The sequence below is a fragment of the Homalodisca vitripennis genome, chromosome X, assembly GCF_021130785.1.
Source record: "Homalodisca vitripennis isolate AUS2020 chromosome X, UT_GWSS_2.1, whole genome shotgun sequence".
In the NCBI taxonomy this organism is placed as follows: domain Eukaryota; kingdom Metazoa; phylum Arthropoda; class Insecta; order Hemiptera; family Cicadellidae; genus Homalodisca; species Homalodisca vitripennis.
The window spans coordinates 146,738,534-146,755,532 of NC_060215.1; the positions used below are offsets into that span (position 1 = coordinate 146,738,534).

General features: G+C 36.7%; 1 protein-coding gene across 5 annotated transcripts in view; it reads left to right on the forward strand.

Annotated features, from left to right (window-relative positions):
• Positions 1 to 16,999, forward strand: part of LOC124369985 (myc box-dependent-interacting protein 1) — a 161,784-nt gene that overhangs the window by 76,411 nt on the left and 68,374 nt on the right. For 4 of the 5 annotated variants that reach the window (XM_046828229.1, XM_046828233.1, XM_046828231.1 and 1 more), the window contains exon 1: positions 10,096 to 10,245. The exons of the other annotated variant lie outside the window; for it this stretch is intronic. In XM_046828229.1, the coding sequence (XP_046684185.1) occupies positions 10,111 to 10,245 (135 nt within the window). In that variant the 5' untranslated portion in view covers positions 10,096 to 10,110. Of the gene's footprint in view, positions 1 to 10,095; positions 10,246 to 16,999 lie in introns of those variants that run through there. 5 annotated transcript variants of the gene reach the window in all.

Below are 16,999 nucleotides of genomic sequence, written 5' to 3' on the forward strand. Positions count from 1 at the left end.
TCAACGCATTCAAGCTGGGTTGGGTGGGAGTAAGCATCGCAAATCAACGCACTCAAGCGCACCATCAACGCGTAAGCATCGCATATCAAAGCACCCAAGCTGGGTTGGGTGGTAGTAAGCATCGCATATCAAAGCACCCAAGCTGGGTTGGGTGGGAGTAAGCACCGCATATCAACGTACCCAAGCTGGGTTGGGTGGTTGTAAGCACCGCATATCAACGTACCCAAGCTGGGTTGGGTGGGAGTAAGCATCGCATATCAACGCACTCAAGCTGGGTTGGGTGGGAGTAAGCAGGGACCGCATATCAACGTCAATCAAGTCAGGGAAAAGTCAGTGGAAAAAAACAGGACTGGAAATCAGGGAAAAGTCACGGTCTCAAGTCAGGGAAAAGTCAGGGAATTTTGACGTTGGAGGAGTAAAAATATAAAATCGCACTACACAAATAAACTTACTGGCCGTGGGAGTCCAAGCCTGATCATTTAAGTCAATCTTTTTGTACGTATTAAACTGTGTTCACTTTATTTTTTGCTTTTTTATATTTGCCACCCTGTTAGCCTCAACACCGCTCCACCCATTAATTGCCAAAAACCCTGGGGATTGCGTCGAAAAAAGTCAGGGAAAAATGAAAAATTTGGTCAAATCAAGTCTGGGAATTTTATTATTGGGTAGCAACCCTGAGTAAGCATCGCATATCAACGTACTCAAGCTGGGTTGGGTGGGAGTAAGCATCGCATATCAACGCACCCAAGCTGGGTTGGGTGGTAGTAAGCACAGCATATCAACGCACTCAAGCTGGGTTGGGAGGAGTAAGCACCGCATATCAACGCACCCAAGCTGGGTTGGGTGGGAGTAAGCATCGCATATCAACGCACTCCAAGCTGGGTTATGTGGTTGTAAGCATCGCATATCAAAGCACCCAAGCTGGGTTGGGTGGGAGTAAGCACCGCATATCAACGTACCCAAGCTGGGTTGGGTGGGAGTAAGCATCGCATATCAACGCACTCAAGCTGGGGTTGGGTGGGAGTAAGCATCGCATATCAACGTACCCAAGCTGGGTTGGGTGGGTGGTAATAAGCATCGCATGTCAACGTACCCAAGCTGGGTTGGGTGGGAGTAAGCACAGCATATCAACGTACTCAAGCTGGGTTGGGTGGGAGTAAGCATCGCATATCAACGCACCCAAGCTGGGTTGGGTGGTAGTAAGCACAGCATATCAACGCACTCAAGCTGGGTTGGGAGGAGTAAGCATCGCATATTAACGCACTCAAGCTGGGTTGGATGGGAGTAAGCATCGCATATCAACGTACCCAAGCTGGGTTATGTGGTTGTAAGCATCGCATATCAAAGCACCCAAGCTGGGTTGTGTGGGAGTAAGCACCGCATATCAACGTACCCAAGCTGGGTTGGGTGGGAGTAAGTATCGCATATCAGGACTCAAGCTGGGGTTGGGTGGGAGTAAGCACCGCATATCAACGTACCCAAGCTGGGTTGGGTGGTAGTAAGCACCGCATATCAACGCAACCAAGCTGAGTTGGGTGGGAGTAAGCACCGCATATCAACGTACCCAAGCTTTGGGTGGTAGTAAGCACCGCATATCAACGCAACCAAGCTGAGTTGGGTGGGAGTAAGCACCGCATATCAACGTACCCAAGCTGGGTTGGATAGGAGTAAGCACCGCATATCAACGCACTTTTTGGATGTAATCAGAATGGATGACAACCTGGGTTACACACTGAACGCGTAAATTTTGCGCCGCGATATGTCAGTGTAAAGGATAACGCTTTATCAGGTGTACCATATACAGTGTGTGTTAAAGGTATTGGTATATTCGGTCTTGATGGATAAAGATGGAGGGATGGAACTCGACACCTTTCTAGGATACTAGAAGTGAACTTCTAGTCATTGTTACAAATTTGCCTATTTCCCCAAAATTGGTTCTATTTCATATTATTTTTATTTTTCATATCATATTTACTAACAAGGATTCATCAACTCTGTTGGGTTGTGGGTACCGTAATGTCTAAAACTGTAGCTTTTCACCAAGCAAAGATTCTGTGCTTAAAATTTGCCATTAATGTATAGTTTTATATTATATGGGTAGGTACTCGTTTAATTTATTTTAATATAATTTTTAGTATATGTTCTATACTTGTAAAGACTAGTAAAGAAACTATATAGCAGATCATGTACCATACAATAAAATCAGGAGTAGTAACTTACTGTATGTTTGTATATCACCCACAGGTGTAACAGATGATTCCCTCTCAAACAAACTTCTACATCTCTTGTGACCAAGGTTTGTAGAATTGTTGATGATTTTATCATTGCGGTACGACATATCAGGGTACTGCGAGTTTAAACGCTTAAAATTTGTATATTTTTACCTTTTTTATGTGTACTATATTTTAAGCAGGAGGAAGATAAGACAGGCACATAGGGGAGGTGGTGGAGACAGCACTTACAAATACAACGGGAGGACTTGCACTTTAGTTATGCGGTAACGGAACTAGGAATCATCGAATATCCCGTGTTATTACGTATTTACATTAGTATAATGTAAGGCAAAGTTTAGAGAGCAGCTGTTCTGTACATAATTTAGAACCGACGCATTTAATTATAAGCACGAAGTGAAAAAGAAAGCAACATGAGCAATCGCATTATATATGCCCAAAATGATTTCATAGGTTTTGGGATTCAGGAATACTAATTTTAGTTTTAACTATTATTTCATGGATACGTGCATTTTTATGTAGAATGAAGACAGATTAAAACTGGAAGTCCGATTGTGTATTAACGATATTAAGTAGCCATACTAAAAGAAGGTAGTGGATCAAGTATTCGGGTTTCTATTGTTATTAACGAAAGTTGTATGCCACTGTTGTATGCATCATTATCATTTACATCATTTCATTTGATCGAATGCACTATAAAGTATTCGATGTTAGTTTTACTATGTTTAAGCCTCCAAATTGTTATTAGACTTGTCGTTTCTTCGATATCGATGCTTGGACGGGTCACATACGAGTAGCTGTTATCGGTGAAGCTACTGAAATATTGAGTTCAAGTTCATGTTATTTCCGAACTCGAACTAAAAGGGAGGCACACGTATAGAACTACGATGAAACATTTGGAAGAAACTTCCGAAATACTTATTAACCGTGAAAAGAAACTCCTGTAGTCACAGTTTTGCTATTGCCGCACTTTATACCCTTGTAAACTACCGGAGTTTCGGTTCACGGTGTCTCGTAAATACCAAGTGATAATAACCGGTAGGTTAACATCGTCCGACAATGAGTTTCAGTTATCACTAACCTGTGACCGAGAGTTATCAGTAACCTGTGACCGAGAAGGTCCCGACCTCGACTTTCACTTCGGGACTACCTATGGTACTCTGGGTACTAAACATTCAGTTCGTGTAAATATGAGGTTTGCACGCATACACGCGTAGTACATAAGAATTTACGAGAGGTTACTATAAAGGCGGGAGGCCGATTAAAGGAGCTCAATAATATTAATTAAACACATCGCTAAAGAGTAGGACAATTTAATTGCCAGATACAAGTGCACTGGAATGGTAGGTGCGGTGTGGCTGGAAGAAGCAGAGGGGCCTCGTCTGAGGTGACCTCAGGCCGACAGATCCGAAGTTTTCCTGTTACCCTAACTAGGTGTAAGGTGGTAATGTGTAAGATTTGTCTGTCACCGTTAGTGCTTCCACTCTTCCTCTGTAAAACTATATAATACGCCGTTTTTCTTCTACGTAAAAAGATTGTACCATGAATTTTATTGTTAAATTGTAAAATCTGACATACGTAACATTTAATTACTTGAATTCAACAAGTATCGTTGATAATATACAGAAATTATTACAATTGGTTGGTCCATATTTATAAAATTACATTATTTAGTTTAATTTCAATACGTAGTATGGTGGATATAAGGCGAATGGAATATTAGGATTCATATTCAAAACGTCTATTACTCATTTAAAACTTAAACTATTAGTTAAGTTATTTATAATAAACCATAGATAAGTAGGTATCACAATTCTTCTATTTTTAACAATGAACTAATAATGGAACTACGCGTGTACCAATAGCCTTCAGGGGGAAATGTCTCCTTTAGGTAACCACTCGTGTTAGACTACTCGGATAACATACATTGCGTATATTTGTACGTATCATATGATACTCCATGTGGACAGATCGAGGCCTGAGGCTAAACTGTGTCGTACTACTGTCAGTGTCAGATTACGGCCTTCCTGCACATTGCGTATATTTGTACGTATCATATGATACTCCATGTGGACAGATCGAGGCCTGAGGCTAAACTGTGTCGTACTACTGTCAGTGTCAGATTACGGCCTTCCTGCACATTGCGTATATTTGTACGTATCATATGATGCTCCATGTGGACAGATCGAGGCCTGAGGCTAAACTGTGTCGTACTACTGTCAGTGTCAGATTACGGCCTTCCTGCACATTGCGTATATTTGTACGTATCATATGATGCTCCATGTGGACAGATCGAGGCCTGAGGCTAAACTGTGTCGTACTACTGTCAGTGTCAGATTACGGCCTTCCTGCACATTGCGTATATTTGTACGTATCATGTGATGCTCCATGTGGACAGATCGAGGCCTGAGGCTAAACTGTGTCGTACTACTGTCAGTGTCAGATACGGCCTTCCTGCTGTATAATTGTAATGTGTAATGCTGATCACCTAAAGTAAGAGGAACTCTAGAGAGGCGGAGGCAGGTGTCAGTGACCTTGGTCGGTCAGGTGAACGTCCTCCCACTGCCCACTGGGTCACTGGGCGTACCACTGCAGAGCTGCCCTCTCGGCTCCAGTAACCAGTGATTCCGTACAAGACTGTTTTCCTAATTGTCTTCCTGAAGTCATAAGCTATCAAAAATTAAATTTTCTCTAAACCAATTCTTAATATGCCTGTTATAATGATTTAAATATCATTTTTCAAGACGATAGAGCTTCCATATTTTTTAAAGAATTACATTTCCATTTTAAATTTCCAAATAATAGCCACGTGATCTACCTTCATTTTGACTGTGCCTATAGAAATAATCTTTTGTTGTAATTTATTACTATTTATTTCAGAAACACAGATATGCGTTTTTTTTTTGTATTACGTTTTTCGTTTTTATAACTGGATTCCTAGATGCCATACAAACACACTATCTATGCTCTTTAGTTCAGTTTTATAAAGTGCATGTTTGAGAGATAGTGTGCGCGGAATTGCCACGACATTGTTGTAATTCCTGGCTTGTTGACGCTCTGGTACGATTAGTTTACTTTAACATAGAATTTAGTTATGAGTTAGGCTTGTTTCCATTTAGATCTGATCTCTTTCCTTAGGGAAGAGATCAGATTGCAAACCTTGAAACAGAGTGTTACTCTTTTTTCTTATTAGCGAACAATACCAAATGTTCAGATGTGTAGATGTTTATGTTTTAATGTTAAACATTTCACTTTCACATGGTGCGGACACAGACCAACGGCCTGTGGTGTAAAGCGGCTGAACCGAGAAACCTACCTTCTTCGTTTTAACGAAAACCCCCATATTTCGACTTTAACAAATTTTAAAAGTCTTTATTCACTTATCATTTAAAATTTTTTTTAAATTTTACTACGCTTTTTGTATACAGGGTGGTCTAAAGTGTATTTGTAACAGCTTTTTACTGTTACCTAAAAAAATTTTGGCAAATCAAAATTTTTATCCTAGGTTACCAAAGAAGTACTTTTTATAAAAAAAAACGTTACAGTTGTCACTTTTCATATTATTTCCATTTTTTAATCGTTCGAATTTAATATATTTAAAACGTGCAAAACACAAAAAATCAAATAGCGAGGTATTGCTTTCATTACACTTATCAATATCTCTCTTAAACACCAAAATATTTTGTATTTAAAGTTTGGGTTTTTCTCGGATGTTTGAGAAATTACATAAAAAATACTACTTTTCATGAAGTTTTGTCGCATTATAGCGTTTTGTACTCCTGTATTTGCCATAGGTACTTAGTAATTTAAATTATTACTTTTCCTAGATTATCTAGATTTTAACTATTTCGGTCCAACAATTGCGTTATTTGACTAACCTTATTTACAGATGTTCGAACTGTAATCTGTTAGTTTTCAAAAGAGTTCTACTCTGGAACATAAGTTTTCTACAGCCCTTAAGATCTCTCACCGTTTATTGATCGAATATCGGCCCTGATACGTTGGATACGATGTCTAAACCGTGTCTTTTAACCTTCCCCACAGTAGTTACACCGACGCTCTCGGTGCCTAGGACGAGTCGCTGTTATCTTCTGCAACTTGTGCCTTTGGCTTAAATCGTTCCAAAAATATTCAAAGTATACGGGTCCCGAAACTTATGCCAGACATCCAGGATATACTAAGCAAATTATTGTTTACAACTTATTAAAACAATTTTAAGTATAGCTGTTTATTTAAAAAAAATAAAGTATAGCTGTTTAACCAAACATTATAGTAGTTTTTATAACGTGGAGCAGAAGTGGTTGCTGTCGTGCAGCTATCGTGTTTCGTGTTTAACAAGCGAGGCGAAGCCGATCTCTGACACGCGATAATGTGCCGAAAGTCGCGTTAGAGCCGTGTGATCAACGTTTTTATAATATTAAGCAAAAGTGGTTGCTGTCGTGTAGCTATGGTGCTTCGTGTTTCGTGTTTTACAAGCGAGGCAAAGCCGATCTCGGACACGGGATGATGTGCCGAAAGTCGCCTTAGAGCCGTGTGATCAACGTTTTTATAATATTAAGCAAAAGTGGTTGCTGTCGTGTAGAAATCGTGTTTCGTGTTTTACAAGCGAGGCGAAGCCAATCTCGGACATGCGATAATGTGCTGAAAGTCGCCTTAAAGCCGTGTGATCAACGTTTTTATAACATGGAGCAAAAGTGGTTGCTGTTTTTTATAATACAAAAAACTAAACTAAAACTGTAATTTTTTTTAAATGTCATAGGCAACTCATAATCATAACTAATCAATCCTATAACGTAACAATAACAAAGTCCTAAAGGACTGAAATGTTTTGATTCTCTTTGTTATTGCATTCAACATTTTCAGTTTCTGGCTCGCTGCCAGACGTGTTGTGAAATACCTTTTTACTTTTCTATGTTAATTTCTCATATTCTTTTCTCTTTGTCCCCCTATCTTAGAATTTTCAAGCTTGATTTAACAGCTTACGGCCTACATCCACCTTTCTAGTTATGGCCCATAAGAGGTCACTTGACAGAACGTAAAAAGATCTTCGTGACAGCCAACACATTTGTGGTGATGCCATTATTCTGTTGTCAGGTGGGTTCGTCAGTCTCTTCCAGTTATGAGTAATGAGTGATGAGTTTTACAAGCAGTTGTTAGACTCTGGAAATGGAAAAAGCACCGTGGAATCTTTACCGGATTGACATTACCCACAGATTTCTGCCACAACACAGACTCAAATATGGAGTTTACTCCCTTCGGTGTACCCTTCCGTAAATCTTGAAGAGCTTCATCCACCTTGTCTCTTTAAAGTGAGACTACCACCTTCTTCGACCAGCACGGTTGTCGATGATCTTCTAAGTGTATGACCTGTATAGCTGTCAGGGTCTTCTAAATTAAGGAACCTAACAAGTTTTCCGAAGCAGAACTGATCTTGTGGAATCCAACATGCTGAGCAGTACACTTTCCATTTCTTTAGTCGACAAACAGTATACTGAAGTTACTGAAGGCCACGATGCTGCGATACCTGCATATCACGGGACTGAAGGTGCGGTCTTCGATTGTAATTGTCAAATTCCTTTCTTGAGTCTTCCCTTCTACATGCCTCCATGTGCAGCTTCCATCATAAACCTGGTTATTAACATTAGACTTTTTTGGCATGTAGCCAACATTTTGCTGTTTCAAGTATAAAGTGCCTTTTTTATTTTGAAACATTGACATTTTTTGATACTTAGGAAGTTGTTTTCTTGAAAGTTTGCACCATAAAGTAGGAAATCTGTGGGTAATGTCAATCCGTTGGTGTAGGTGTCTCGGTTCAGCCGCTTTACATCACAGGCCGTTGGTCTGAACATTATTCAAACATCATTCTTCACAAACTTCGCATTCATAATTTTAATAAAATTATACAATTATTAGAAATATTCCATAGATATTTCTAAATTTAAATAACATATATGTGAAAGAGCATATTATGTCCTCTGTGATTTTTCCAATGATAATATGTAAATCTAAAGAGATTTTATAGTCTTGATAGATAAATGGAATAAACTGTGAAACCCTAATGTTTAGATTTTAGCCTTAGAATAATCATCTATTCTACAGCTTGTATATTACAAATGACGTAACAAACATAGCAAATGTTCTAATTTAAAATAAAACTTTGACCATTGGCTTGGGTGGAACATAGAGAGTTCTCTATGATGACCCAAATACAAATTACATCAGAGTAAATCAATTTTGTGTGTAATGTTGTAGAAATTTAGGCAAGATCTAAAAACACGTAAAAGAATTCTAACCACCAGAAATTGTGCTGAAATATTTTTCCTTCTGTTTTATATTATCAAACAGACAAGCTACACATTTACTAAGTAAGTACATTTGCAAAACTTAATTATGTCATATTTGGAAAAGATACTGTAATCTGCTGAGAGATTCATAAAGACAACTACAGTGTATAGTTGTACGTTTCATTTATCCTCAATGAATCCAATTTAAGTAAAACCCATTCAAGTACGGTATTAGATTGTAAGTATCTGGCTGTCTGCTGTTTTATAACACTAAAAATGCAACAATCTTGGATCTTTTAAAAACTTTTGAAAAGAATCACTGGTAAGAAATCCGTTAGATAATGTTGAAATTGAAGTTATGGTTTATAGTTTCCATTAATTAATTGTGGGAAGATGATACCTGGCTGCAGGCTCTCAGGTTTTCAAGCGGACATTACTCAGATGGTTTTGCTATGTTTTATAAAACTACAGAGAGCCTTCTAACATTTGATGAGTTCATTTGTCTGTATTTCATTGTTGTTATTGCCTATTTTGGATGGTTTTCATATTTTTTTCAATAAACATGTATTTAGTGAAACGCAAGGTATAAGAATATGTCGAAGGATTGGTGCAGGCATACCCGTGAAACAGACAAAAAAAAAACTGTTGTGGTTAATATGTAACCTTTAAACGTTGTTTCTTTCCTGGTGTTATCAATTTCATTGACCAGAAGATCAGATGTGTTTGGTGCGTTAATATTTCACATTCATTTAATCCTGTTTATACTTTAGAATAAGAGACATATTTGGAGTAGAAAACTTAAATTAATTACTTTCATATTGTGTTAGTCGTTGCAGTTAATGGAAATTGAAATGTTATAAAGACAAAACCTCAGTTGTGTTATTGAAGAGCTATCAGTTAAATAATGTATTACAACAAATATAATCACACTTTGAGGCCTTTTGAGTCAATTAAACTTAATTTAATTAGTTCGGAAACTCTTTTCACTGCTTTTTTAAGGAGTTGGATTTGATTTGACAGAGATCGAGTTTACCTTACTGTTTTACACATACTTATTAATTAAGAAATTAAGGTCCTTCTTAAGTACTATTGGTCATTGTCTTTCTGTCTGTGCGATAATTGGTCCTACATGCCTGACGCTTGGTAGATAGATTCCTCTTGGTATAGAAAAGAACTCATTAATTTGAGGTTAAAAAGTCAAAATTAAAGTTAAATCTAATAAAATTCTAACATTTTTGCTTTGGTATTATGAGTAACCAAGATGGTAATTAGGAAGTCGCAGAATAAACAAAGTACACTGTGCAAGTTAATCATACACCATTAACGTGATAATATTGTTACCATCACATTTTATGGAGTGACATCGTCGGATTGCATGGTGTAAGAAGACAAGGGTGTGCTCATGCGCATGTGGGCGGAGCCACGGGCGGCGTGGTGACGTCAGCCAGTCCGCAGATCTCACTAGCCGCCACGCGCCGGCCTACTCCGTTCCACGTGGTTGTTGTTTACTGCTGTTTGTACGGTGTTTGTGTATTGTTTTAGTGGTTCGTTCTTCAATGTTTATGTTATTTTAATTTTAAAACATTAACTTTATAATGCCTGGGTGTGCAGTGTTTGGTTGCAATAACTACTACCGCTCTACAAAAGGAACTGATTTGAAGTATTACACGTTCCCTAAAGATGAGGATTTGGCAAGGCAGTGGATGCAGGCTTGTCGGAGGAAAGATAAGGTAAATATTGAAAGAGCCAGAATTTGTTCAGTTCATTTTAGAGGTGACTGTTTTTTTCAACCATTGCAACACAAATTGTTGCAATATTCTCCTAAAAACTTTCGAAATTTGAGAAGTGATGCCATACCAACACTACATCTGCCAAGTACTGACACAATTCAGGATACTTCCGCTCGGCAGCAGCGATACAAAGTTAAAGAGAGGAAACAAATAATCAATGAAGTTTTGGAAAATGTTTCTAATGTAAATGATCAGTCTCCATGCGAAAATAGTAAAAATTCGTTTGGTAGTTCTGTCGATTTCGATCCTGATAGTCCCGTTGAGATCACACATAACTGTATTGATATTGAAAAAAATTAAAAATCCTTGAAGAAGAAAACTGTAAACTTAAAGATGAAATTCTAAAATTAAAAACTAAAACCGAGGAGCTTGAAGTTGAAAAGGCTTCTGTCTACTGTCAACTAAAGGATGTTCAAAAATCCAACAATTTTGATGTCAGTGCCAAAGAAACTTTGAGTAAAGTATTTTCGCCTGGTCAAATAAAGGTTTTAACGAGTAAAAAAAGTAAAATAAAATGGAGCCACGAAGATATTTGTTGTGCGATAGCATTAAGGAGCGTTAGCGCAAAGGCCTACCGGTACTTAAGGAACAAATTAAAGTATCCCTTGCCGGGTCTGAGTTCTTTACGAAGATGGGTTTTCGTCATTTGAGTGTAAACCAGGAATTTTGAAAGAAGTTTTATTGGTTATGGAACACAATAAAAGCAATTTAAGTGAACTACAGCAGTTTGTTGTTTTATCGTATGATGAAATGAGTATTAGTAAACAAGTATGTTTTGATCGGAAAACCGAATGTGTTTTTGGACCTTATAATCACGTTCAAGTCGTAATGGCGAGGGGGTTGACTGGAAAATGGAAACAACCTGTTTACTACGATTTCGACAAACCCATGACCAAAGCAGTCTTGTTCGAAATAATAGAATCCGTTGAAAGGATTGGATTTAAAGTCATTGCAGTAACGTCTGATTTGGGCGGTGAAAATCGATCTCTATGGAAAGATTTACAAATATCCCCAACAAGCAACTCATTTTCAAACCCATACGACGGTTCGCGTCAAGTGTTTGTTTTTGCAAATGTAGCACATTTATTAAAATTGGCAAGGAATCACTTATTGGAAAAGGGCTTTGTAGTTTGTGGCAATGAACACATAACTAAGTCATGTCTTGAACAATTACTACATAAACAACAAACTGATTTAAAAATAGCATTTAAACTAACAAGTGAACATTTATTTCCTAAGAACAAACAAAATGTCGAACTAGCTGCTCAACTGTTATCGAATGCAAATGCAAATGCCTTACGATTTTATGGTTGTAAAGGCTTACTAAACGGCAACTGGTAGGATACGGCCGATATTTTACAGATGTTCAATGATTGGTTCGATGTAATGAACTCTAGTATCCCATATACATCGCTAAAAGAAAAATGCGCTTTTGGTGTACATTTACCTTACCAAAAGAAGATTCTAGATGACATGTCCAATTTTATTGAGCAGTCTCTTGTGTTCTGTCATAAAAAGAAACTACCTTTTCAGACAGGAATTTTAGTAACGAATAAATCCCTGATAGATTTGTAGAGCTATTTAAGTGAGTCACACAACTTTCAATACTTGTTGACTTGTTGTCAATTTTTCACAACTATTCAATACTTGTTGACTTCGAAACTTAATCAAGATGTATTAGAAAACTTCTTTTCATTCATCCGAAGTATGGGCCGTACACATGACCATCCTGACGCTATTCAGTTTATGTATAGACTGCGGTGGTTTATTATGGGAAAGCATTCTACAACAGTGATGTCAGTGAAACATAACACTGAACCCGACAATGAAGAGTGTTTGGCCAGTAGTGACATCACAACATATGCAACAGATGAAGAATGTGCATCAGCTAAACTACGTGCTCCGCTTATCCAACAACGAAACGACGAAGAGGAAGAAGGCTCATGGGATTTATACGTTACACATCAAGTAGAGTCCGAGAGCGCCATAAAATTGGATGAAGACTCTGATAATATGAAAATTGAAAGTCTGAGATTTATTATTCAAACATTTTAGACAGTTATATTTCTGTTTTGTATCATGTTTTTCTATTGCAATAAACACTTATTTTTTATAAGTATTTTTTATGCAGTATGTAATTTATAAAAATAAAACAATTACATTTATGTATCTGTAAAAAGGATTGTTCATTCAAAGACCTGTCAGCTATCAGAACAATATAAAGCGAAATTTTCATCATTGATTTGAAACTATAAGATTTAATATCTGAGTTCATAGAAAATAGGCATAAGTGTAACAGCTTTTGAACACGGATATTGTGAACATTTTATTAGGAATAATGAAAATAAAGCTTAACATGTTAAGAATCTTAATCATGTTAAAAAATTGTATAAACAAATTATTTACACATTTTTTGTCATAGCTGTATTTTAACGTTTCACTTACGTAGCAAACTGTTTTTAGTAATAATACGAATATTTGTACTATGAAATAATAATAAATAACGATAATTTGAGGTTATAATTATTATATAATTAAGTGAACAGTACCAAAACATTTAAAATAAAGAACTATTTGGGGCCTTTAAAGAAATCGGATTGTTTAAACTTAACTTATTGTAGCTTTAATGTTTAATTAATAAATGTCATAACTTTTCTATGTAAGACTAACTTCAACAAAATTTTAATATTAAAAACAAATTTTTTAATATAACAAAAGAATACAATCTTGTATTAACTGACAGCTGTGAGAAACACTGCGGAGCACGGTATAGAGCAGGAAGCCAGCGTGTCGTTGCGGACTGAGTGACGTCATGCGCGCCGCCGACACAGTTTCGTCCACCGTATGAGCACATCCTTGTCTCCTTACAGTTACACCATGGTCGGATTGGTTAGTTTTATAAACAGATGTTTAGGTGATTATTAACCTGATAGTTAAAGTCATTAGGTATGTTGTATAGAGTCCTTTGATATTCTGTTGTGTCAGTGTCTGTTATTAAACGTAACATGCAGTTAATAATGAATCTAAGCTGTATTTGCACTAGCCAGTGTACCAATCAATACAGTTTTAATTGTTACCAGCAGTTGACATCACATCCATATCTCCAGTTTCTGATGAAAAACAGCCACATGAACACAGACTTCAACTAGAAATAGAAAGAAAGCCGAAAGAAAATCCTACAACCATCGCAAACTATCTTAATTTCTACTTCTCTCAGATAGCAGAAAAAACTTTAATCGTGGATCTACAATCGGATTACTCACCATGCACGGACACATACCCATGTGAATTCCGGCTTGAACCTGTTACGATCAGAGATGTAAAAGATTCCATAGCGACTTTAAAACCCAAGCTATCATATGGAAATGCATGGTTTGTTATTTATCTTCGAGAACGAACTCAAGTTGTAGAAACTTAGGAAATAACCGATGGGATGAAGAACACATATAAATCAGAGCTTCAGCGGGTCTAGAGAGGAGTACCCCAGGGGTCAGTGCTTGGTCCGGTCTTGTATGTTTTATTCACAAATGACTTCCCCAGCATGATAAAAAAACATCACGTCTGAATGCATCATGTATGCAGACGACACCACTCTACTTTTACACAATGACAGCGCAGAGCAACTCAACAAAGATTCCCTCAACCATGCAAAAACCGTCCGTATCAAATTCAGCCGCAAAACAGAGCCAATATCAGACCTAACAAATGTGACAAAATTACAAGAATTCAAGCTACTAAGGGTTACACTAGACACAGGCCTAACATTGAACAACTACATAAATGATCACTGTAAGAAACTCAGCACTGGTGTTGGAGATTTATTATCAACTAAAACGTCATACCATGCTCTAATGGAGTCGCATATACAATATGGCCTTCTTGTTTGGGGAGATACATCTGAAAGCAATTTACACAGAATATTCATGTTGCAAAAAAGAGTCATACGGATACTTGCCAACCTTAAACCCTTAGACAGTTGCAGGGAAGCTTTCAGATCGCTTGGGATTTTGACTGTCGTAAACCTCTACATTAAAGCAGTAATCCTGAGGGTGAACGAGACAGATCTACCAATAGGTTACAAGTACCCACACCTACAACACCAGGCGAGGAAGCGACTTCATTCTGCCAGCACACCACACTACCCAGTACACTAGAAAACCATCTTACATCGGCCGGAAACTCCACAATGGCCTACCACAATTACTGAAGTCACTGAAGGGAAAGCAACTGAAAACACAACTGCGTAAGTGGCTGATAGACAGACCAACTTACTCTTTGAAGGAATTCCTGGAATTTGAACTACATCAATAACTTTAAGAATTTTATAATATTTAACATTTAACACATTTTATATAATAACAATTTATCATGTTTTTATTCTAAATCACATTGTTACCAATTTTAATGTAAAAAACTCCTGTAAACTAATAGTTTTAAATCATTATATAGAATAGCTATCTCTTAACTTAAACAAACTATCGTATTTAGCTTTAGGTTATATTATCATATGACACCATTGCAATTTAGTGATGAAAGTGTAAATAAAGAATTAAATGGAATCGAATTGAATAATCGGTTATACGGACAGGAGTTTTATACTGTACTTTCAACAGAAAAAGAACCCTTATAAAAATAATGATAATAAAAATGTAATTACTCTAAAGTATATAGAAAGATAAGGAGATTAGTAAGTGTTTTAAAAAGGGTAGAGAGTGTATTGGTACCAATGTAACCATTAGTCTGCAGACAGTGGTGCCAAGTTTATATTTAATCCTGACAACTCTGCAACAACTGTCTCCAACAATACTAGACATAAGTACAGGCAGATCGTAAACTGATTGATCTGTGCCAATCCTACCTAACAACTATCTCACTTTGGGTTTGTTAGTTTAGATTTAACCTTGACAACTCTGCAACAACTGTCTCCAACAATACTAGACATAAGTACAGGCAGATCGTAAACTGATTGATCTGTGCCAATCCTACCTAACAACTATCTCACTTTGGGTTTGTTAGTTTAGATTTAACCTTGACAACTCTGCAACAACTGTCTCCAACAATACTAGACATAAGTACAGGCAGATCGTAAACTGATTGATCTGTGCCAATCCTACCTAACAACTATCTCACTTTGGGTTTGTTAGTTTAGATTTAACCTTGACAACTCTGCAACAACTGTCTCCAACAATACTAGACATAAGTACAGGCAGATCGTAAACTGATTGATCTGTGCCAATCCTACCTAACAACTATCTCACTTTGGGTTTGTTAGTTTAGATTTAACCTTGACAACTCTGCAACAACTGTCTCCAACAATACTAGACACAAGTACAGGCAGATCGTAAACTGATTGATCTGTGCCAATCCTACCTAACAACTATCTCACTTTGGGTTTGTTAGTTTAGATTTAACCTTGACAACTCTGCAACAACTGTCTCCAACAATACTAGACATAAGTACAGGCAGATCGTAAACTGATTGATCTGTGCCAATCCTACCTAACAACTATCTCACTTTGGGTTTGTTAGTTTAGATTTAACCTTGACAACTCTGCAACAACTGTCTCCAACAATACTAGACACAAGTACAGGCAGATCGTAAACTGATTGATCTGTGCCAATCCTACCTAACAACTATCTCATTTTGGGTTTGTTAGTTTAGATTTAACCTTGACAACTCTGCAACAACTGTCTCCAACAATACTAGACACAAGTACAGGCAGATCGTAAACTGATTGATCTGTGCCAATCCTACCTAACAACTATCTCACTTTGGGTTTGTTAGTTTAGATTTAACCTTGACAACTCTGCAACAACTGTCTCCAACAATACTAGACATAAGTACAGGCAGATCGTAAACTGATTGATCTGTGCCAATCCTACCTAACAACTATCTCATTTTGGGTTTGTTAGTTTAGATTTAACCTTGAAAATTCTGCAGCAACTGTAGGTGTTGGGTAGGCATAGTCATAACTGTTAGAACATTTACATTACAAGGTTTTGCAGTACGGTAAGAAAGAAATCCTACATCTAGAGTATTTACTGAAACTTTATTTCTCTTTTAGATTTGTACAAACACAGTCAGTCAATGGATGGTTTTGTCTGAGGAGTTATTCTTGTAGGATGGAGAAGAATAATGTTTATATTGTAGCTGAAACTGTTTCATTTTCAGGCAGGCTATGTTTTATTTTATAAATATATATATATATATTATAACGACTTGGATTGTTGATATTAATATTCCAAAGTATTAATATTTAAATCACCAATAATACATCCAAGACGATATAAAACATGTTTTAATTAGTAAAGATCCTAGTGAATATTAAGTACAATGTATTACTAAATTTGTTAACTATTAAATATTATCTGGTTTGTCTAAAATAAAAATCACAGTTCTAAATAAAACCAATGGATTTATTTTCAACTGGCAAATTAATAAGTTCAACGTTTCAGAATTTTTATCACTCTATTTTCCACAAAGAATTGACAAACCTTTTAGTAAATTTAAAAATTCCTTTGGCAAGAAATAAAAATATTAATCAAATATTTCAAACTAAAAATCTGAGCTCTCTTCTAAAATAAAATAATTAAGTTTTAAAATAAAAATGAAATACCACTTTGAAATAATTAAAATAAAAATGTTCACTTCTAAGTTCACTCAAAATTCCAATAAAAATGTTAACTTCTCTTTA